Here is a 22478-nt window from a genome sequence, read left to right on the forward strand (position 1 = left end):
GAGCGAGGACGCTCAGGCCTTATGGAGGGAAGGAACCCCATGTAGGTGGATCAAAGGTATCCCACATCGGAAAGAGGTTAAAAGGGAGAGGGCCTTATAAGCCTATGCCCAAGAGACCCCAGTGGACGCGTTTTGGGAAGACAGATTAGTATATCCCTTGACCCAGAGTTACAATTGGTATCAGAGTCTGGGCCTCATGAGTACAGTGTGCTGAGCGAGGACGCTCAGGCCTTATGGGGAGAAGGAACCCCATGTAGGTGGATCAAAGGTATCCCACATCGGAAAGAGGTTCAGAGGGAGAGGGTCTTATAAGCCTATACCCAAGAGACCCCAGTAGAATGGGGAGAAGGAACCCCATGTAGGTGGATCAAAGGTATCCCACATCGGAAAGAGGTTCAGAGGGAGAGGGTCTTATAAGCCTATACCCAAGAGACCCCAGTAGACGCGTTTTGGAAAGACAGGGTTTCAATCCCTTGACCCAAAGCAGACAATATTCACTGGTGTGGGCCCAGAGGATGTTACAATTAGTATCAGAGCCTGGGCCTCATGAGTACGGTGTGCTGAGCAAGGACGCAGGCCTTATGGGGGAAGGAACCCCATGTAGGTGGATCAAAGGTATCCCACATCGGAAAGAGGTTAAAAGGGAGAGGGCCTTATAAGCCTATGCTCAAGAGACCCCAGTGGATGCGTTTTGGGAAGACAGAGTAGTAAATCTCTTGACCCAGAAACAAACCCGTGAGGGAAGATAGAGTTTCAATTCCTTAATCCAAAGCGGACAATATTCACTGGTGTGTGGATCCAGAGGATGTTACATGATATATTTCTATGACTAAAGAAGCCATAAGCTTTCTTATCTCACTTATTCAAACCACAAGATAATACAATTTTATATTTTAAAAGATAATGGAAAATTACTTTGCCATCTTTGAGTTATATTATATTTTTACATTTATTTTTAAAATTTAATATTATAGTGTCTATATTTTGACTTTATCAAACTAAATATCTCTTTATAAAAATAATTTTTAAAATTTTAATATAACTGGAGAATTTAAAAAATATATATTATATATTTAAAGATATTTTAATAATTTATAAAATAGATTACAGAAAATTATATGAAAAAATTTCTAATTAATAGACCAAGATATAAAAATTAAACTATTGAATTGTAAAAATAGAAAAATGTGTTGATTTTGACATAATCTATAACAGTAAAAGTAATTTATGAAAAGATAATTAATAAATAATTAATTTTAGAAATTAATGCTTTATAAAAATTCACAATTTTTTTTTCTATTTTTCTACAAATTTGCCTTAGTGAGGAGATAGCATATCTTGATTTAAATCGAAAAATTAAATTGAATCAATTAATTTCAATTCAATAATTTAATTAATTGAAATATTCAGTTTGGTTTAGTTAATATTTTTCAAATTATTTAATTTTCAATTTGATTTAATTTAAATGTGTTAAATAACTGATTAACCGAATTAACCAATTTTACTATATATTATTATACTAATCATATCTAATCCAATCAACAACTCAACAACCCAATCAATCGCTCAAATCCAAACGTGTTAAATTTATAAATTTTAATAATCAAATTAAACCACACTAATTTTTATCGATTTGATTTAATCAAATTAAACCACACCAATTTTTATCAATTCGATTTAATTCATTTATATCTTAATAATCAGTTTGATTCAATTTTTTAATATTTTAAAATTTAATATTCAATTTTTTCAAGTTGATTTAATTCAAAATCAAACCGACTGATTGCACATGCCCACCTTCACTGGTCAAAAAAACCTTTACCATACCGCACATAGCAAGCTCATGTATGAGAAATAAAGCTTAAAAGCACAACTACTATAAACAAAACCACGAAGCACAAGAAAGCATAGAGGAGAAAAGGAAGATCTAGCATTTTAATTTCATTTAGCCAAGATGGCGCCATCAACCGGCACCATTTCCTCTACCACCTTCCTTGAGATCCTCCAATAGCCTCTTCACTTAAAACAAGAGAACAAACAAAACAACCCAAATCTTGCAAAAAAAACCCTCATAATCCATGGATATGGAGAGAAACCAAACTATACAAGCAGAACACAAACTTGAAGACCTGATGAGATAGGTACTTCCTTGGAGTTAGCTAAAGAAAAACAGAAGCCTTCCCCTGCCTGAGGTAGGGAGGCAAACTACATCCTCATATAAGAAAACAATTAATAAAATAATAAAATTACATTAATCTAACTTTGTTAATTTATAAAAATTAATAAAACAATTAGCAAAATTTAGAATATGATTAATTTGGACTTGATTATTATAATTTTTATAAATTTAGATGTCAAATAGATTGTAATTTTAATTTAGATGCTAAATAGATTAATCTCAATATGGGATGTAAATATATATTAAGCCAAGATTAATCCAACAATGCATAAATCCAAATATCCTATAAACAATCATTACATTAAGAAAATACCACTCTTCAGACCAAAACTGTTCTTTCCTGGCATCACACTGAAAAAAGTTACTATGCTGTCTGTCCAAAATACAGATACTGTGCCCAGATACAAAAGATTACAGATGGAGCCATTAACAAGAAAGCATCTCTTCACTGTAATTTAGCAACACAGGTGCCAACGAAGTCATGTTACCTTCTACGTGATCCTCCTTGTAGGTCACTGAGAAACATCCTCTGATCACAAAGTGGAGGAAAATGGGCAGACCACGAGGTTAAGCCATCTGAATCTCCAGAAGAGATTATGATAATTCTCAGGCATGGAGGGTTGCAACCTTCTGAGACAAGTCGACGTTGACTGACTCATCACTTACCTCACCAACTGTATCCTGCAACCAAAAAAAAAAAAAAACTAGAATCTAAATGGAGGCCCCAAGGAAACCACCAGAATTTTACCAAATGTTTAGTTGTCCGTTATGGAGCACAAACAAGTGGAACAAATGCATTCAGTCCTTTCCCTTCAATCTTTTTTTATTACATTATATATCTAATACTCTACCAAGAATGATTTACAATGTCAACGAAGAATGCCGAAAAAGGAAATCATTTTTCTTAAAAATGACTTAATTTTTCCTTTCATCCGAAAAATATTTTCAGTTGATTAATTTTCTCTAGTGTCCTAAATGTCAGAAAATATAAAAAATATTTTTGGTGAAATAAACAGAGCCTAAGCCTTTCTTGAAACTACTGGTAGTCTGCTACACAGTTCGGCAGGCATTATTAGCAACTAAACAAGTCTTTACTCAGTCAACTGTTCAAAATATCACATCATAATATGTCTTGAAATACTCTAATATATGATACTATTATATCAACTAATTAAATGAGTGTAGATGCACCTACTTTTTATATGAATTTGCAAATCCGAATGATAATGACACATGAAACGATGTTATTTACCTCTGTATCTGTTCCTGGTTGCGCTCCTATACACTTGGAAGCACTAATGCTCGCACTCTTCAATAAGCTACGAGTAGAGTGGTTCCCTTTGGCAGAGCCGTTCTCTGTTGCCGTTGCATTTCCTGGACCATTAGTTGCACCAGAAGTTGAAGTTTCCCTCTCTAAATCATTGTTTTTCTCAGAAGCTGCCTCCTTGGGAGCAGGAACACGTTCCCTGAAGAAGAGGTTTTATGTCATGAATATTCGTGTATATATGATACAAAGAAAAACAGATCAAGTGGCACATTTCTTTTGCATGCTGAGACCATGAATCGTGACTCTTATTAATATATATTTGAGAGCAGGAATGAAAACTGAACCATCTTGCCTAATTGTACAGATCCAAAAGAAAAATTGTCCAATCCATACCTAGGCAAGGAAGCATGCTGCCTTTGGAGTGGAGTGCTTCTTTCACCTTTGCCATAATGCTCCTCAAGATGTGCAAATTGCCGCTTGAATCGATCAACGCCACTGCAGTTGACATTAAAGAGTAACATCAACGTTACTGTATTATAGCAGAAAACAAAAGATTCCCATTCCATTTTTTTATCATTTTTGGCTGAATGTAATGATCTGTTTATTTGATAGTTGACATGTATAGAGTAGAGACTAACAACCAAGTTCAAATCTTCAGGAACTTTTTGGCAGTTGGTGGGATAGGTCTGTTGAATTTTAATTCTTCTAAGAAATTAAAGCAAACATATTATCAGTTTATGACAAACTATAACAAACTCATGGACTGCTTGCGAGCAAAGTTTATAACAGATAAGTAAACTCACAATGCAGTTTTCATCTAATTGAATACTTGCCAAGTCCAAAAATACTTGCATCAAACTTTTACTTAAATATATAAACGATCATGATCATTACATGTGCTAAACATTTAAGTTCACATAAATTTTTCACCTTCAAAATTTTAATGGTTGGAGCTAATTTTAATTATTTACAGGGAATAAAAAAAATTATAATTCTCTTCCTCTCTCTCTCTCGTAAATATGTGTGCATATATATGTGTGTGTGTGTGTGTGTGTGTGTTTACTAGCAATAAGGAAATAATTCTGTAGATACATGTTGCAAATCCCATTTCCTCATTCAGGAACATGTTCTCTTTCATTCTCTTCAAATATTCTATACTTGTTCAGTTGCATTTATTTACCAATCACTAACAGTATATATAAGAGTTTGTCTAATATCGTTTCTGTATTCTCATAGACATTTTAAAAAAAACTACTTTATTGGCTTAACAAGGAAAATTGCCTATTGATGCTGCAGGTGTGTAAATGATTTTCCAAAAAAAGGTTACTTTTGCTAGGGAGTGCATGCAACACATATTGTGAGATAAAATGAGACAAGATCAAACCATCTTGTTGTATTTGGTTTTATTAATGTGGAGATATTAATTGTATATTTATCCTGCAATTGTCTGGTTTGCATCTTTAAGTTTGATAACAATATTTTCTTTTATGGTTTAAACTCAAGATCTCACAATCTCAGAGACAACTCCAATTCAACTAAGCCAAAACTCATTGGTATTCTTGATTTATCTAAATTTATTTTGATTAAGATATATATACACACATATACACGCACGAGCCCACACATTCCAAAGTTGTTAATTTTAGTGCCTATTTGTGAAAAATTTGATAAAATGTGATTTGCACCAATACTAATGATTTCTTTATACATTATTGGGTTTTTAATGAATGATTTTTTTATATATAAATATTAAATATTTAATAATAAAACAGAGCAATAAATAAACTGCAAAATCAACAGAATTAAATAAAAAAAAAGGATGAATGTGCATGTCTTCTAATTTATGTGCTGTTGGCATATTCAAGAAAAGGAGGGAAAAGACTATGATGTTGCCAAACTTTAACCATATATTCCTGGCCCATCTGCATGCCATTGCACCAGGAAGAGTACCAGGTGGTTGGGTCTTAGGATATATAATAAAATCATGCTCAAGTTAATAATAGAGGTCCACAATTTGCAGTTTTTGGGCATGTTGGCGGTTGGCATATGGCAGCCTGTAATACATTAGCCAAACGCTAAACACATAAATGCAATGTAAAACTTTACAAGGAGTTAATATGACTAGCAGTTTTAGTTTGACCAGATCATAATACTACTAGGACATTTACTTCTATTGTTTTATGTATAAATTGGATCCTGAATAAAGCAAGAGTATTTTTCATCTTAACAATAATTTGCACTAGAGGTTAGCAACTTAAAATTGGAGGTTAGGTTGTAGACCACTACCCTACCTTGGGTACATAAAGCTTGTTTGTTCACCACCTTGAAGGTACTCCTCAAGCATCTGAGGATGATATTCCAGTATCTGTTTATGAAAACAAAATTTCATTAGCATAGTGATGCATGAAGGACAAACAATACAACATAAAGCACATATTAAGTGCTAAACCCAAACCTCTCTGTAGATCAATTCTCTCACATCATCTTTTGCCAATTTCCTTCTCTCAAACTCGAACTCCAGTTTTGAAATGGGTTGAGTGGATGGCTCACGATCGACATTTGACAAACCATGAAAATAAGGATCAGCTAATGCCTGCAAGACTTGCAAGATCCTATATTAGGAGTCATCATGATTCCTTTACAACTGGCATCTTTGCACATCTCTATTCTAAATTTTGAGACATTATTTATCGAATCATTTGTACCTCTTCAGCTGTTGGACGATCTTTAGGATCAAATGCAAGTAGGCGTTCAAGCAGGCGCAGAGCCAACGGATCTACATTAGGGAACTTCTGTGAGAATGGAACTGGTAGTTTCTTCCGCATGTTATTAAGATACCTTCTTGCCTTTTCATTCCTAATCTGTCATCGTCAATAGAGGGGGGAAAGCAATATAAGGTAAAACCAGAACAGCAAAATGTGAAATGCACTTCCAAAACTATACAGAGGACAATTTACTGGAAAAGACTCAATAATAAGAAAGGGCTATTCAGTCCTAGTAAACTATGCCTACATTCCCAAAAAAAGCAACTGAATAAGCACAAAACTCAGGCTTCTATTTGGAAAGCAATAATCTCCAGGTAGAAAATAGGGAAGCTGAGTATCATCCAGTTTTCCAAAAACACAACAACAAGACAACTGAAACATATTGTCTCCTTGTTACCCTTACAAAACTCAACATCCATTCCAGATGTTTCACATTTATGATCCACACATTCATTCCTTTTACTACATCATCATCTCCACCAAGCAACCACAACACCACCACTAGCATGACCACCACTACCACTGGCACTACCACAACATACCGGCAGCATGACCACCACACATCAACACCACAAGTCCACAACCATTATTTCTCCACCACTTGCACCACCTTATAATTTTCTTATCAATGGGGAGGCCAGGCCCAGAAAGGTTAGGCTGTATTAATAGAAGTAGCCTGGCCCCTTCCATAAACCCCACCCACCCATTTTACATCCACCATTTCTGGTGGAACCGTGGAAGGGACTTGAGCACCACTCAGTAAATATTTTTCTTATAACATTTGACTACCATTTTAGTGATCTCATGCTGAAGCAAGCCGTAAATTTAGCACAGAAAACTAACAATGAGTAAGACAAAAATAGATGAATTCTTGTTTTCCAACTGAAAATGAAAACTAAATATCAGGAGTAGAAAAATATATTCTTCTAAAACTAAGCAGTTTAATTGGAAAACTAAAAATGGATTACAAAATTGTTTTCTGAAACTAAGCATGCCCCTTAAATTTAACTTTAGGAGGTGTTTGCTTAGCTCTACAATGGAGTTTCATACTGATGAGAGAATATAAAAACCTAGGAGGACAGAATACTGACTCTTGCAATGGATTCAGGAGGAGGAGTGCCAAGCAAATCAGTCATGAGATCCAATTGATGCACCACATTCTTCCCAGGAAACAATGGTTTTCCTGTAAGCATTTCAGCAAATATGCATCCTATGCTCCAAATATCAATTGCAGGGGTGTACTGCAAAAGATGAAGGAATTTCAAACTATAAATATTTCCTTAGAGATTTTGAACAAAATCATACAAATTAAAGAAAAATGGATCTGTAAAGTTAAGTAAAAATAAAAGATGAGAATATATAATTTAAATTTAACTGCTGGCACTTATCAATGCATCAAAGTTCACAAAATGGGACACCTAGAAAAAGAACATAAATCTAAACTACATTCTTTGGATAGGAAATATTAGATGCCAATGTACTCTGAAATAATGCTGCAATATCGTATCAATTGGGCCAAACATCCAGACTAGGCAACATCTTTCTAATTCAATAAATACAACAATAAATTCAACAATAGTTATTACCACCTATCTCACCAGAAAAAAAAAAAAATAGAGCGGAAGTGGAACTTGTTAACTCCTAATATTTATTTAGGGGATAAGCCCAATAGTAGACTGTTAGAGATGCATTTGTGGGTCAAGCATACAAGAGACGTGGACAGCAGGGAAATAATGAAGCTGGTTGCAGTTGAAAAGATACGTCTGGTTAGCAATTATTAGAGTAGAGTTATTATTCAGTGGATTGAAGTAATCGTTACAGCAGATTAGGATCTATCATTTTGCAGATTAGGATTTATCATTTTATCAGATTAGGATTAAAGTTTATCATTACAGCAGATTAGGATTTATCTTTTTATCAGATTAGGATCAGTAAGAATTTATGTTTTAGCACAACTCTTCTTAGGATAGAGTGATCAGCTTATGTAATCTCTATATAAGGAGTTTCCAATTTCAATAAAAGGCAATCAAGAAATTTATTCTAATATTATGAGATTTAAGGCTCTCTCCAAGGAGTCTGAGGTAGTGAGCTCCCTCCGTTGAGTTCAGTTCTAACATTCATCATAGGGCGAAGAGGCAATCATGGAAAGTCAAAGGCTTCGGCCTCAGAGATAGAATTTCCTGTCAACATACCTGTGACAGGATCTTTTGCAAGAATCTATAACATAGACACAAGATTATAAAGAAATCTTTTAAAATAATGACAAATGAATTTCAAAAATACAATTCTATAACAGTAAAACCGAGTTAAAAGAAAATTCAAAAACAAATTTCTGATGTGTAATTTTCTTGCTACTGTAGTGTGTCATACTACAGTAGAATTTAGGGTTACTTGTTGTTGACCATGTTATTTTGCTCAGGACCTAATTCTATTGGGTTTTTGGTTTTCTTTTTCTTGATTCTGGTATACTTTATTTATAATGGTTTAAATCTTGACTCAATTCTATTAGGTTTTTATGTTCAAGACCTTATTCCACTAGAGCTTAATGCTTGTAACTTTATTCTAGTAAGATTTTATGCTAATAATAGAGTCATAATGTTTGATTAGAAACGAAATTCTGAGAATAAAAATTTTTCCTGGTTGTGTAACCAAAATATAGACATTTTTCTAGATCTTTTTATCTCTTTGATCTCTGTTCACTATTCTCTTGTCAAATAGACAACCTGGTTAGGGTTAGATTTACTAGCTATATCAATTTTTTTCAACAAGCATTCAGACTTTATCCTTGTCGAAAAACTTTTTGTAAGCAGACCTCATTGGTTTCTTATGACATTTTCACCAAATAGCTCACTCTCTCTCTCTTTCCCTTATAGACACAAATATGCATGTCTACACAGATGTACACATATGAGGTCCCATGAACAAGGAAAAATTCATAAATGGACCGGAAGAAACCAGTGCAAGAAAATCTCCCATTTTAACCACCCAATAATCAGAAGCAACATTGCATCTTTTACATATCTTAAGACATCCCAATAATAGGAAGCAGAACAGTAAAACAAAATAAGTCTGTGAAACCACTTACTTTAGAGAAAAAAGAGCCACAAAGTTCAGGCGCACGATACCACCTGGTTGCTACATAGTCCTTGATAAAATTGAAAAATAGGGAAAAGAATAAGTTTTAGTTAGACAGTAATTCTTTAGAAGTTTGCTTCTCGTAAATTCCAAATACCTTAAACTAATTAAACCAAGTATTATAAAGAAAAGAAGCAAAATTAACAAAAAGAGAGAGAGAGAATTAATGATTCCATGACGGAACATACAGTCCAAAAAATAGCTGAAGGGGCATCATTAAAAGATACTCGAGCAAGACCAAGATCACATATCTTCAGTTTGCAATCGGCATTAGCAAGAATGTTCTTTGGCTTTAAATCTCGATGAAACACATTGGCTGCAACCAAACCAGAAAACTGAATTACCCATCAGGAGAGCCATAAAAACTCAAAGGACACTGAGAGGCACCAACCTGTATGTATATATTTCAGGCCACGAAGAAGCTGGTACAAGAAAAACTGATAATGTTCAGGAGTAAGATCATCATTTGCCTTAATTACTTGGTGAAGATCAGATTCCATCAACTCAAAAACAACATAGATATCTCTGAATTCTCTACGTGAAGGAGGAAGCATGATATGCTTTATTTCTACAATGTCAGGATGTTGAAGCAACCGAAGAAGCTTAATTTCTCTCAAAATACGTGTGGCATCAGAAACATGCTCAAAAACATCATTAATCTTCTTGATTGCAACCTTTTCTCCAGTATGAGTGTCAATTGCAGAGCAAACAACACCATAACTGCCTGTCCCAACGACTTCTTGTATTTGATATCTACTTGCCTCTCCATACTCGGTGAAGAATTCTGCTTCAGCAGAACCCTGCAAAAAGAATCACAATCTCTGCCAATATAAACTTCAAACTGCAAAATGTCACAATGAGAATATGAGATACAGAGTGGAGGGAGCGGGAGCAAATGCAAAGGAAATATCATTGGATGTTTCATACAATAACATCATTTGTTGGTAAACACCCAACCAATTGTAATCTGTGAAAGAGAGGTTAAGATAGAAACCCCATCCTTTAAGACCCCGGTAGCAGTAACAGAAACAAGATCTAGTAGATACACTCGAGATGACATTTGAAACTTCTTATTCCAGATAGATCCATCCTCTCAAGACTTTTTGCACAAGATTCTATAATCCACATGAAACTAATGAGAAAACATTACAAGTATCCATTGAGTTTCGACCAAAGGAAAGTAAAGAAGAACTTTTTGCCTGCCATCCATGTAGTGATCTCCCCAAATGGATGAGAAAATTAAAAAGTAGAACCAAAAAACATAATTACACCTATCACCATTCTTTAAGTCTCTTTTTGGCATTAAGAATCAGCAGCCCATAGCTCTAATCCTCGTTGACATGCCATTCATTTGAACACAATAATAAAAAGTTACATCTTTTAACATCCACTGAAACCCATTAATTGAAGAAAAAGTTACAAAATTATTTGCCTTCAATTCTTCAAAATCAAAAACTTTATCATAGTTTGGACGAAATTTTAGTTGACCAAAGATAATAAGCAGAAAGTCAGTTTCATTTTGTCCTGAATTTGCATTGCCTAGAAGTAACCATGTTAGATTTGGCACTTTCCTGGCATACTTACTGCAGCCGAACAAAACCCAGATTTTAATTGACTTTTTGGCTAAGTACAACTATCAAAACAGAGAAAGGAAAAAATACAGATCACCTAACACAATAAATTTAAAATGAAGCATAAAAATTAAAACAAAAATTACCCAAGATCAAAAGATCTCTACTTCTTTTTTTACCTTCTTGGGTGGACCGATGGTAGTAGTAGAGCCAAAAGCAAAATGGGTACTTCGTTTGGGTACTCTAATGTGCTTTAATCCAGAGAAATCAAAATCTTCAATAACAGTCAACTGATTCTCCAGCTCACCACCCTCTTCCTTTCTTCCCCTTTCATGCACACTAGTAGCAGATGATTGTGGGTGTCCACTGAGATCAGTATCTGCACCATTCACAAAATTATTACTGGCAGATGATGACGATGCAGAAGTGTTGCGGCGTTGAAACCAACGACGAACGCCGTCCACAAAAGTTCCGCTCCCCATATAAATCGCAGGCTCCTTAATCCACAGCCACTCGATTCTAGCATTTGCCCACCTCACTATTTTCTCTGTATTTTTGGTTTATGGCTTCCTTTTTTGGGTATGGATTTGCCATTTTCTCCATCTAATTGCTTCAGTTTTATATTCTTTGCATGTCTCTCTCTTTCCTTGCTTTCTTTCTATAATATATTTTTTTAAATATATTATTTCTCCATTTTACAATTTAATCCCTAAAATATAATAAACATAAAATTTAATCCTCTTACAAACAAATTAATAAAATACTTTATTTTTCACATATATTAAAAAAGTAATTTTTTAATTATACTCATATATTAAATTTTATTAAATATTAAAAAATATTTTAAATATTTATTTATAAAAAAATAATTAATAAAAGATTATTTAAAAAAATAGAATAAATAATATTATAAAAATTAATTTATCTGTTACATAATGTTAAAAATGAAATGAATAATAATTTTGAAATAAATAAATAAAAGTAAAAAATTATAAAAATTATAAGATAAGTGAATATATTTTATTATTAAATTATTTATATTTATCATTAATTTCTCATTTAAATTTAAGAGATAAATAATTATAAACTTAAAATTATGAAAATTAAATTATTATAAAAATAATAAGATACGATGAATTAGATTATTATAATTTAATTTGTTAATGATGAAATTACAAAATAATTATTTTATTAAGGAAATTGTATTTTTGAACTTAATTTATTTTTAAACTAAAATTAAGAAATATATTTTAATAGTTAGTATATTTAAGAGATTAAATTATAAAAAGGTAACCAGTAAAAAGTGTTTGACTACTATCATGTTGATAAGTTAATTATTTCAAAAAAATTTATTATTAAAAATTTTATTATTTAATCTATTTTAAAAAATTTAAAAAATTTACATTTTAAAATATGATGGATATTTGAATTATTATTTTATATTATAAGGATTAAATTGTAATTTTTTTAAAATTATTATCGTTCAGCCATTATAAATTCAGTTAATTATTCTGCCAATCAGACGTGGACGCGGTTGCTTCTTCTCATACTATTTTATTGCTTCAAGAAATTATTCTCTACGCCAATCTCATCTTGTCCACATCTCCACCTCCCAATTTAAGGCTTTTTAGTTGAACCTTTTCTTCAAGTTTGTGTGTATACTTTTAAATAATAATTATATTTTTAATTTATAGATATTTGGAAATTGAAAAATAAACATATTATTTACGAAGAGATATATATTCAATTAACATCTTTATTTTACAAATCAATAAAAGTTTTAATTTAAAGTATTGTTTACAATTACATCAAAAACTAAAAGTAAAATTAAAAATTATTATTTAAAAAATTTAAAATAAATCATTTAAAATTATGTGTTTAAATTATTATTTAAAATAAATTATTATTTGATTAATATTTTAAATATTTAAATTTAATTTTTTTTTAAAAAATAACGTATTGGATGGAGCACAATTTAGATAGCGTTAAAAGTTTTTTAAAATTTAAATTTAAAATTGGAGGTAAATATCATTATTTACGGCACTCACGGATTTAATTTAATGGTAAATATTTCTGAATAAATCTGAGAGATTTCAGATTCTACTCTCCCGATCTCCATTTATAAAAAAAATCATTATTTACAAGTTTTAATCAAAATGCACTCAAAATAAATTATAGTCTTAATTTTGCAATTTAATAATCAATCTCTTCAAATCTTTTAATATGACCACATATTTATTTCTATCAAATTTTCAATAGCAATGTTCTTTATCTTCGCGCAATTAAATAAGCTTAGAATCACATTTTCTATTTCTATCAAGTTAGCTTATACAATTTAGCAAAACGCAAGGATTAATTCACAAAATAAGCATAATGCAATTTTGTTTTTTAATGATTGATACAATGAATACTAAACCTTCTTTCGGTAACATACAAGTTATTATTCACATTAATGAGAAGTGGTTTATATGTACAAAGAAACTAAAAAATTCTACATTGTATCAAATGAATAAGAACCTTTGCAAAAATGCAAAAGCAAGAGGTTTATTTTCAAAATATTATTCCTTTGTGCAACTGCACGACCTAAGTTTGATGAAAACTCTAATGTCATTTTTTATGCTAAGACCGACATTTGGCCAATTACTAAAACTATTGCTGCTAAAAGGAATAGTAAGAATTGCTCTGCATGTACAATAGAAACGAAATCTATATGCATATATGCTAAATTTATGCTCTATCAAATTCTCCCATACTTAAATCATGTTTGTCTTCAAGTATTCAAACAATTTAAATTATTAACTTCACTCTTTTTTCTAGACTTTTGGATTGAAGCACAATTGATAAACAATTGATTAGACTCTATCAAGAGTTTTAACTAATATCATTTAGCTAAAACGATATAAAAAAAACAAGAAACTAGAAGTCGAAAAGTCTTATTGAAATTCTTGAAAGATTGAAAAGTGAGTCTCAAACAGCAAAGGAAATGCTATTTATAATAGAAAAAAAACCCTAATATGCAAAATTATAAAAATATCCAAAAAAATTAATTAAAATGGAAAATTGACCCCTAAACGATAAAATTTTCACCTCGAACTTTGTGACCAGACCTGTGGCCTTCATCACACTTTTGAAAGTCGTGCATCTCAAAATTTCCTTTCCAAAAAATTATCGTGGGTCTCCATCAGACGTCGGCAGCAAAAGTTAGGTTCGGTCCAAGTCTGCCGTAAAGTCCATAGCTAGTTGCTCCGTGTCATTCCCTTCCACTTGTAACGAACTCGACCTCTAGTTGTCATCAGCAAGGTAGTACTAAAATGGATCCGCCACGTTAAACGTCTTGAAAATTTTCATCTCATTTAGAAGGTCAAGAACATAGGCATTGTCATTGGTCTTCTGAATGATTCGGAATGGACCAATCTTCTTGGCGTCAAGCTTTTTCCGTCCTCCATCACGCTCCTTGCGTAAATACACTATAACTTGGTTACCGATATTGAAAGACTTGAAATGCCTATGTTTATCAGTTGTACCTTTATATTTTTTCATTGCCTTCTGTAAGGCATTGTTGGACCTATTTGAAAACATCCACGCGTTGCTTTGCTGCGTTGTTTGCTGCAATACTGTTGTGAGAACCTGTGGGAGGGCAATAAAATCAACTGTATGCGCTGGGACTTTTCTGTACACAACAGCAAATGGTGACATCTATGTGGAACTGTGGACAACACTGTTGTAAGCAAATTCTATTTAGGCAAGAGCAAAATCCCAAGCAGTTTTCTTGTTACTGCAGATGCAGCGTAGAAGATTGCCAAACGTGCGGTTCACCACTTCAGTTTGTCCATCAGTTTGGGGATGGGCAGCACTGTTGTATTAAAGTTCAGTTTCAAAATGTTTCCATAAAGTCACCTAGAAATGAGCTAGAAACTTCACATCTCTATCAGAAGTAATGGTCTTAGGGACGCCATGTAAGCAAGCAACCTCCTGAAAAAATAGTCTTGCCACATGAGAAGCATCATTAGTTTTCTTGCAAGAAATGAAATGCGCCATTTTGGAGAACCTGTCAACAATAACAAAAATGGAATCAGATCCACGTTGAGTACGTGGAAGACCAAGAATAAAATCCATAGACAAGTCCTCCCAAGGATGTGCTAGAATAGGTAGTGGAGTGTATAAGCCTGTATTCTGCGAATGTCCCTTCTGAGTTTGACAAATTGGGCACTTCTGGACCATCCGAACCGTATCCTTTTTTAGTTGTGGCCAGTAAAAACGCTCCTCCAACCCAGCAATAGTTTTGTCACGCCCCAAATGACCACTCAAACTTCCTCCATGGACCTCCCGCATAAGCTTTTCTCGCAAAGAAGATTGAGGGATGAATAACCTGTTATCCTTAAAAAGAAAGCCATCATGTATCAAGAATCCATCAACAAGCTGGTGAGTCTGGACTCTAGCCCATATATCAACAAAGTCATCATCTGTAGCCTACAAATCCTTCAGGAATTCAAAACCTACAACCTCCTGATTAATTGTAATCAACAGAGTAGCCCTCCTACTCAAAGCATTTGCCACCTTATTACTATGGCTAGCCTTATGTTTGATGACATAATGAAAGGCTCCAAAGTAATATGCCCATCAAACATGCATCTTATTCACATGTTTTTGAGTTTTAAAATAGATCAAAGATTGATGATCTGTGTGAATAATAAACTCTCGTCCCATCAGATAATGCTCCCAAGTTTTAAAAGCCCAGAATACTGCATATAACTCCTGCTCATATGTGGACCACTTTTTCCTAGCTTCATTTAATTTCTCACTAAAGAAAGCAATAGGCCTTTTAGACTGTGACAACACACCACCAATCCCAACTCCACAAGCATCACATTCAACCTCAAACAATTTATCAAAATTAGGTTGAGCAAGAATAGGGGCAGAAGTAAGCTTATCTTTAATCTCTTCAAAGCTATTTTTGGTAGTGTCAGTCCAAGCAAATTTCTACACTCTCTTTCTTCAAGCAATCTGTGATAGGGGCAACGATGCTGCTGAAATTTATGATAAACCATCGATATAAAGTAGCAAGGCCATGAAGGCTGCGAACTTCAGAAATAGTTTTGGATATTGCTTCTACCTTCTTCTTATCAACATGTATCCCTTCTACACTAACAACAAATCCCAGGAACAGAACATGCTCCATCATATAAATGCACTTCTTAAGATTAATAATCAGCTCACTTTCTTGCAAGGCTATCATGACTTGACGAAGATGCTGCAGATGTTCTTCTTCGCTGTGACTAAAAATCAAGATGTCTTCAAAATAAACAACCAAAATTTGCGTAAGAAAGGACACAAAACCTAGTTCATGAATCGCATAAAAAGTGCTGGGTGCATTCGTCAAACCAAAGGGCATAACCAGCCACTCATACAAGCCTTCCTTAGTCTTGAAGGCGGTCTTCCATTCATCTCCCTCCTTGATCAACTTGGTAATAGCCGCTTTTGAGGTTGATTTTAGAGAAGACTTTAGACCCGGATAACTGATCCAGCATGTCATCCAATCATGGAATAGGAAATCGATACTAAACTGTAATTTTGTTGATGGCCCTGCTATCCACGCACATTCTCCAAGTCCCATCTTTCTTTAGAACTAATAGGGTAGGTACTCCGCAGGGGCTAATGCTTTCCCGAATATGCCCCTTCTTCAGTAATTCTTCAACCTGTTCTTGGAGGATTTCACTCTCCTTTGGACTCATCTTGTAATGAGGCAGATTTAGTAATTTTGATCCAGGAATGAGATCAATCTAATGTTGGATATCCCATAGAGGTGGAAGCTTGGATGATTCCTCCACTATCTTAGGAAACTCCTTCAACAATTCTTTGACGGGTGGTAATAAAGATGGTGCATCCTCCATTATATCTTTTGCTCTCACTAATAAAGTTAGTGTGCCTTCATATTTCTCAACTGCGCCTGATAGCCTCTGCACTTCCGTGGAAACAACAACTGCATTCTTCCCTTCCACTTTAGAATGTTTCACAGAACCAGAAAGCAAGATAATAATCTTCTTTTGATTCCACGTGAACATGTATGAATTATCCTTCCCCTTGTGCAAAGCACCAACATCGAACTACTAAGGGCGACCTAGCAAAATTTCACAGCAATCCATATCCACAACATCATAATTAACAAGTTCAGTATAAGAGTTATCGATTGAGATAGGCACGCTACAGATTTTATTGACCTCAATTGTCGAACCTTCCTTAATCCATCCGACTTTGTATGGTGAAGGGTGCAGCTGTATAGGCAACTGCAATTTCTTCACCAATTGCTTAGCTATCAGATTCTCACAACTGCAGCTATCTATAATTAGCCTGCAAATTGCCTCTCCTACTCGACACTTTGCCTGGAAAATCCTCCTCCTTTACTTCTCATCCTCCTGTTTTGTTGAGCATAAGATTTTCTTCACCACATAGGTGACTTCATCTTTAGAACCAGTAATAGATCCTTCATCGTCATCTACTTCCTCATTAGTTTCAGCCACCTGCTCAACTATATTAACCTGTCGGCGGTCAGTGTTAACTCCTATACGTTCTGGACAATTATTTGATTGATGACTAAGTTGCCTGCAGCGGTAACATATGTCTCCCGTTGGCTTTTGATAAGGATTGATTCTGCCTCCTTTGTCTGCTGTAGTGGTGACTACCTTTCCCTTATTGTCTCTTCTTTCTTCCATGGTATTCTGAGGATTGCCAGAATTTACAACCTTAGAAGGTTGTCCGCTGTAATTGCCTCTATATTGCTGCGTCCCTGTCGAACCAAAATTTCTGTAATTAAAATTCTAGTTATACTTCTGTCATGGCTGCCAATCAACACACTCTTTTGCCCTTTTTGCCATCTCAATAGCGTTTTCCAAGGTGAAAATTACAGCTACTCCCATCATACAACGAATTTCGTGATTCAGGCCCCTCTGATAATGAGCAACCTGCTGGACTTCGTTCTCATAGTTTTCACAACTCGCCTGCAATCTCAAGAACTCCTCGGTATATTCATCCACCCTTCGATTCCCCTATACATAGTCATGATACCGGTTATACAAAACTTAAGCATGATCACTAGGCAAGAATCATTGTTCAATCATCTGCTTCATCAACACCCAGTTTCGTATGGGTTCCAGCCTCCTTCGATAGCGTTCATTTTGAATCAAATTCCACCAGGCTGCTGCACCCCCTTTTAACTTATAGGAGAAAATTGGAACCTTGCGATCCTCTTCCATGTTCATAGATTCGAAAAAACGTTCAACCTCTGCCAGCCAATTAATAATAAATTCCACATCCAATGAACCTAAAAAGTTTTGAAGGTTTATCTTGATCTTGTAACCTTCCTAATAATTCTGATGGGGATTTGCAGGCATAGGATTGATGAACATAGGATTGGCGATTGGCTGGAGGTATGCGGCAGTGGTGGGTTGATGGATTCCCTAGTGCAGGGTCAGCTGTTCGATCATTTTCCTCAATTCTGCCAAAGATGCCTCAATGGCAGCAACTCGTGCCTCTTGGTTATCTGCCATGGTCGAACTTTGCTGTGATACCAATATTGTAATACCCGGCTAGACTCCGATATCGGAATCCCTACCGTCCGGTGGGACCTCGGATGTCGGAAACCTCTAGAAGGGTAAAACTATGATTTTATGAAATGTTTTCATGTATTTCATGTTTTTAAGTAAGAAATTAAATGAGTTTTTGCATGAAAAATCTTTGGAGGAAAACCCAGGTTCGGCCGCCGAACTTTGAAGTTCGGCCGCCGAACATGCATGCTTTCGGAGGGACTTTAGGCGCCCGAAAATTTGAGTGAGGGAAATGCAGGTTCGGCCGCCGAACCTTGCATGCATGCGGAGGCACTTTCGGCCCCCGAACGTGGCCTGGCCAGCCACCTATAAAAGGGGCACTTAGCCGAAATGGGAGAGTTTTCTCCCATTTTCAGCCACAGCAAGCTTCCGACCTCCTTCTCCCAAATCTTGTGTTTTTTCTTCAATCCCCACCATTTTCTTTGAGTTTTAAGGTTCCACAAAAGTTTTTGAGTGTTGTTAAGCAAGTTTGGAGCTTGGAAGTCTTGGAGCTAAATCCCTCCATTTTCCGAGCTAGGGTCGTTCTTCCTCTCGATCTTCAAGAGGTAAGCTTCGATCTATGCTTCTCTTATGTTTTATGAAAGTTTTATGCAAGTTGATGGGGTAGAATGCATGTTTAGGCTTGTTGTTAGGTTTATGGGTTTATGTTGTGATTTGAACAATGTATGTTGGAAATGTGTTGTTTGAAGTGTTGTAGTTGGGGTATATTATAGTTTGAGACCCCTAGGTGTGATGTATGATGTGTATGCATGTGTAGAAACAAGTTTATGCATGTTTTGAGGCGTTTTGGAGGCTGTGGACACAAGGGAGCCAAGTTTCTGCCCTTCGGCAGAAACTCAGGTTCGGCCGCCGAAGTGACTTTCGGCCGCCGAACCCCCTTGTGGAGGCAGTTTCGGCTGCCGAAGCCTGCCCCCGAAACTCAAGTTTCGTCTCTGTCTGGGAGGTTCGGCCGCCGAAAGTGCCGCCGAACCTGCATGACTTTCGGCTGCAGAGGGACTTTCGGCCGCCGAACCTGCCGCCGAAAGTGCCCTGTTCAGCCATTTCTTGCATGTTTTCATGTGATGTTTTCAGGATGTTTTAGGGGGTTTTTGGGGAGTATTTTAGAGTCATATTCATGTATGTTTGGTCCCTCATTTGAGTCTACCTGTGTAGGTTCGGACCCGAGGAACCGAGACCCCCAGCAGTGAGCCAGCTGCTTCAGAGTCTCTTCAGAGCTAGCCAGAGGTGAGTGGAATAAACTTTAAGTTTTAAAGCAAATTAATGAAATGTTTTAGCATGATTCACGCATCATGAATGCCATGAGATATATTAGGTTGTTTGCATTAGAATTCACGAATATGTTGCATTGCATACTTTGTTGTTGATGTGGATGAATGTTGAATGATCCATTAGCCCTTGTATGTCATGATAGCCTATGTGAGTCCAGGTGTGCCTGCTACGGCTCTACGCCCCTGGCACTATGACAGATTATGCCTGCTACGGCTCTACGCCCCCGGCATGTATAAGTAAGAAAGATAGGGGCTAAATGGTGACAAGTTCATCCTTGTTGTGAAATGTTTGTGTTATGGCGCATACATGAAAGCATGATTTAAATTGATGTTTTATTATTCTGCTCACTGGGCTCTAGTAGCTCACCCCACTCCCTTTATCCCCAGAGTTGCAGGTACAGGATAGATCAGGAAGTCGGCTAGAGTGAAGTTAAGTCATGTATGTTGTAATAGATAGTAGTGGACATGAACATGATGTAATGAGTATTTATGACCATGTAATGTAATGAATGATTCGATGATGTATTGAGGATTATAGTAGTGCTTGACCTAGAGGTGTGTGAATCCCCATTATGTTCAGAGTGTTTAATGAGTAATGATGTTAATGACCATGATTATCCAAGCTGATATGTATGATGATGATACCCCATTGGAGTATTTGATGAGGACTCCAGTGTGGGGTTTATGTATGATTTTGTGCATGCACAGGTTTTGCTTGGATAAGAGAAAAGAAAAATTTTTACAGATCATGTATATGTTGTTATGTATGGGATTCCACAGGTTTACAGGAGGTATGTAGGCTTGCTACGAGTCCCGGCGGCCTTAAGCCGATCTGGATCCTAGCGCCGGTTACGGGTCGGATTTCCGGGTCGTTACAGAGTGGTATCAGAGCCCTAGGTTCATATGGTCGGACCTAGTGTGTCGGGCTCATAGATGTTCTAGAAGGTCAAGCACACTAGGAAAATCATGTCCACTAGGATAGGATGTAGAGTCCTGTCTATATGATGATATGATATGCCATGATGATATGCATGTGCATAAATGCTATGATATGATGCTATGTATGTGATGAGGGTTCATGTGTTTCCACATGAACCATATGATGCTAATGATTGCTTATACTATGTGCTGTTTTTCAGAAGATAGAATGAGAGGAACTCGTCGATCTGCACGATTGACTGGAGTGCCACCTCAGGACGAGGGCGCTGATGCCCGTCCTCCAGCATTGCCTAGAGCAATGTCCAGTAGGTCCAACAGAGACAGAGTAGCTAGAGACCCTAGAAGGTCTTTGGATCTGGGTAGAAGCAGATCGGTAAGGGGAACAGTGCAGGGAGGAATGTCTGAGGATATGGAAGTAGATCAGAGGAGGGATGGCAGTCTCGGTGTGAGCATGCCGGAAGAGGGCATGGGAGAATCAGAAGGAGGCACTCAGGCCTCGAGTTATGTCCAGCCACATCACTACCCACCCTATTCACACCATCCAGGGTATTCGATGGGAGGTACATCGGATTACCCCAGTTTTAGCCCTTATCCTTCACATATGCCATACCCACCTTACTACCCACCATACTCTCAGTACCCCATGTACCCACCTCCACCTCCCTATACCAGTACAGCAAACCCTACCCCAGGGGATGTTGCACCTCCACCACCACCAGTACCTACTGTCCCGGAAACACAAGTACCCAAACCTACCTCATCTGAAGGGAGCAAGGTCAAGATGACCGATTACATGAAGTTGGGTGCTCCTCAGTACAGAGCAGGCGATGACCCATTTGAGTATCTGAGCAGGGTCAAGACTATTACAGATGAGATAGGGGCTGATGACAGTAGAGCCATTCAGATGGCTGGGTTCACACTGGAGTGCAAGAAGGCACGTGGTTGGTTTAAGAACTATGTGGACCCGAGAGCGGACAGTATGTCCTGGGAGGAGTTCGCAAATGAGTTTACAGGATGGGCTTTCCCTGAGAGCTCTAGAGAGCAGAAGATGATAGAATTCGAACAGTTGAGGCAGACTGAACAGATGAGTGTGGAGGAGTACACAGACAGGTTCCTGGAGTTGTTGCCATATGCTGGGCAGAATTTGGACACAGATCAAAAGAAGTCAAGGAGATATATTATGAGGCTGCACTCCAGGTATTCCTCTTTGATACAGTCAGCAGAGAGGGAGAGTTTCCATGCCATAGTGGATATGGCTAGGAGAATGGAGGCTAGTGCTATCGTTGAGGGGAAGGTAAAACAGTCAGTGGCACAGTCTTCTGGTTCCAAGACCCCAGGTGGGGAAAGGTTAGACTCTTCTTCTCTGAGTGCAGCAGTTGCAGGCAGTAAGAAGTGGGACAGAGGCCACAGAAAATCTAAGAAGAATAAGTTCTGGAACAAGATCAAGTCAGGTCTGGGTTTAGGCAGTGGCTCAAGCTCTGGCGCAGAGGTTACAGCATGTATGAGATGTGGGAGACCACACAAGGGAGTATGTCTGGCAGGGACAAACACATGTTTCAGATGCGGACAGGCGGGTCATTTGGCTCGAGATTGTCCTAGAGCAGCCTTTGCAGCACCGTCTCAGCAGACAGCCTTCGGCAGTGTGGTGCAGCCAGTAGCTCCAGCCGCAACACAGGCCAGTGGCAGAGGCAGAGGGAGAGGGTCAGCCTCTTCATCAGCAGGATACAGAGGTGAAGGTCCATCAGCTCCGGCA

General features: G+C 36.5%; 1 protein-coding gene across 1 annotated transcript; it reads right to left on the reverse strand.

The window, feature by feature from the left end:
- Positions 1–2460: 2460 nt before the first annotated feature.
- LOC110599702 (mitogen-activated protein kinase 9) lies at positions 2461–11556 on the reverse strand. The gene is made up of 11 exons (XM_021736239.2): positions 11097–11556; positions 9738–10146; positions 9535–9662; positions 9297–9356; positions 7303–7452; positions 6152–6307; positions 5902–6039; positions 5738–5811; positions 3840–3941; positions 3432–3645; positions 2461–2860 (listed from the first exon to the last, which is right to left on the reverse strand). The coding sequence occupies exons 1-11, from the start codon at positions 11397–11399 to the stop codon at positions 2786–2788; spliced, it is 1809 nt and encodes a 602-aa protein (XP_021591931.1). The 5' UTR covers positions 11400–11556; the 3' UTR covers positions 2461–2785.
- Between the last annotated feature and the right edge of the window lie 10922 nt (positions 11557–22478).

The sequence above is a fragment of the Manihot esculenta genome, chromosome 14 (genome assembly GCF_001659605.2).
Source record: "Manihot esculenta cultivar AM560-2 chromosome 14, M.esculenta_v8, whole genome shotgun sequence".
Lineage (NCBI taxonomy): Eukaryota > Viridiplantae > Streptophyta > Magnoliopsida > Malpighiales > Euphorbiaceae > Manihot > Manihot esculenta.

What these genes read in the sequence shown, in the direction of transcription:
- LOC110599702 (XM_021736239.2), bottom strand. Translation starts at nt 11,399, where the DNA reads ATGGGGAGCGGAACTTTTGTGGACGGCGTTCGTCGTTGGTTTCAACGC. An exon ending in CTCCTGAATCCATTGCAAGA is followed by an intron (nt 6,308 to 7,302) that starts GTCAGTATTCTG and finishes TGACGATGACAG; the next exon opens with ATTAGGAATGAAAAGGCAAG. An exon ending in ACAAGCTTTATGTACCCAAG is followed by an intron (nt 3,942 to 5,737) that starts GTAGGGTAGTGG and finishes TGTCAACTGCAG; the next exon opens with TGGCGTTGATCGATTCAAGC.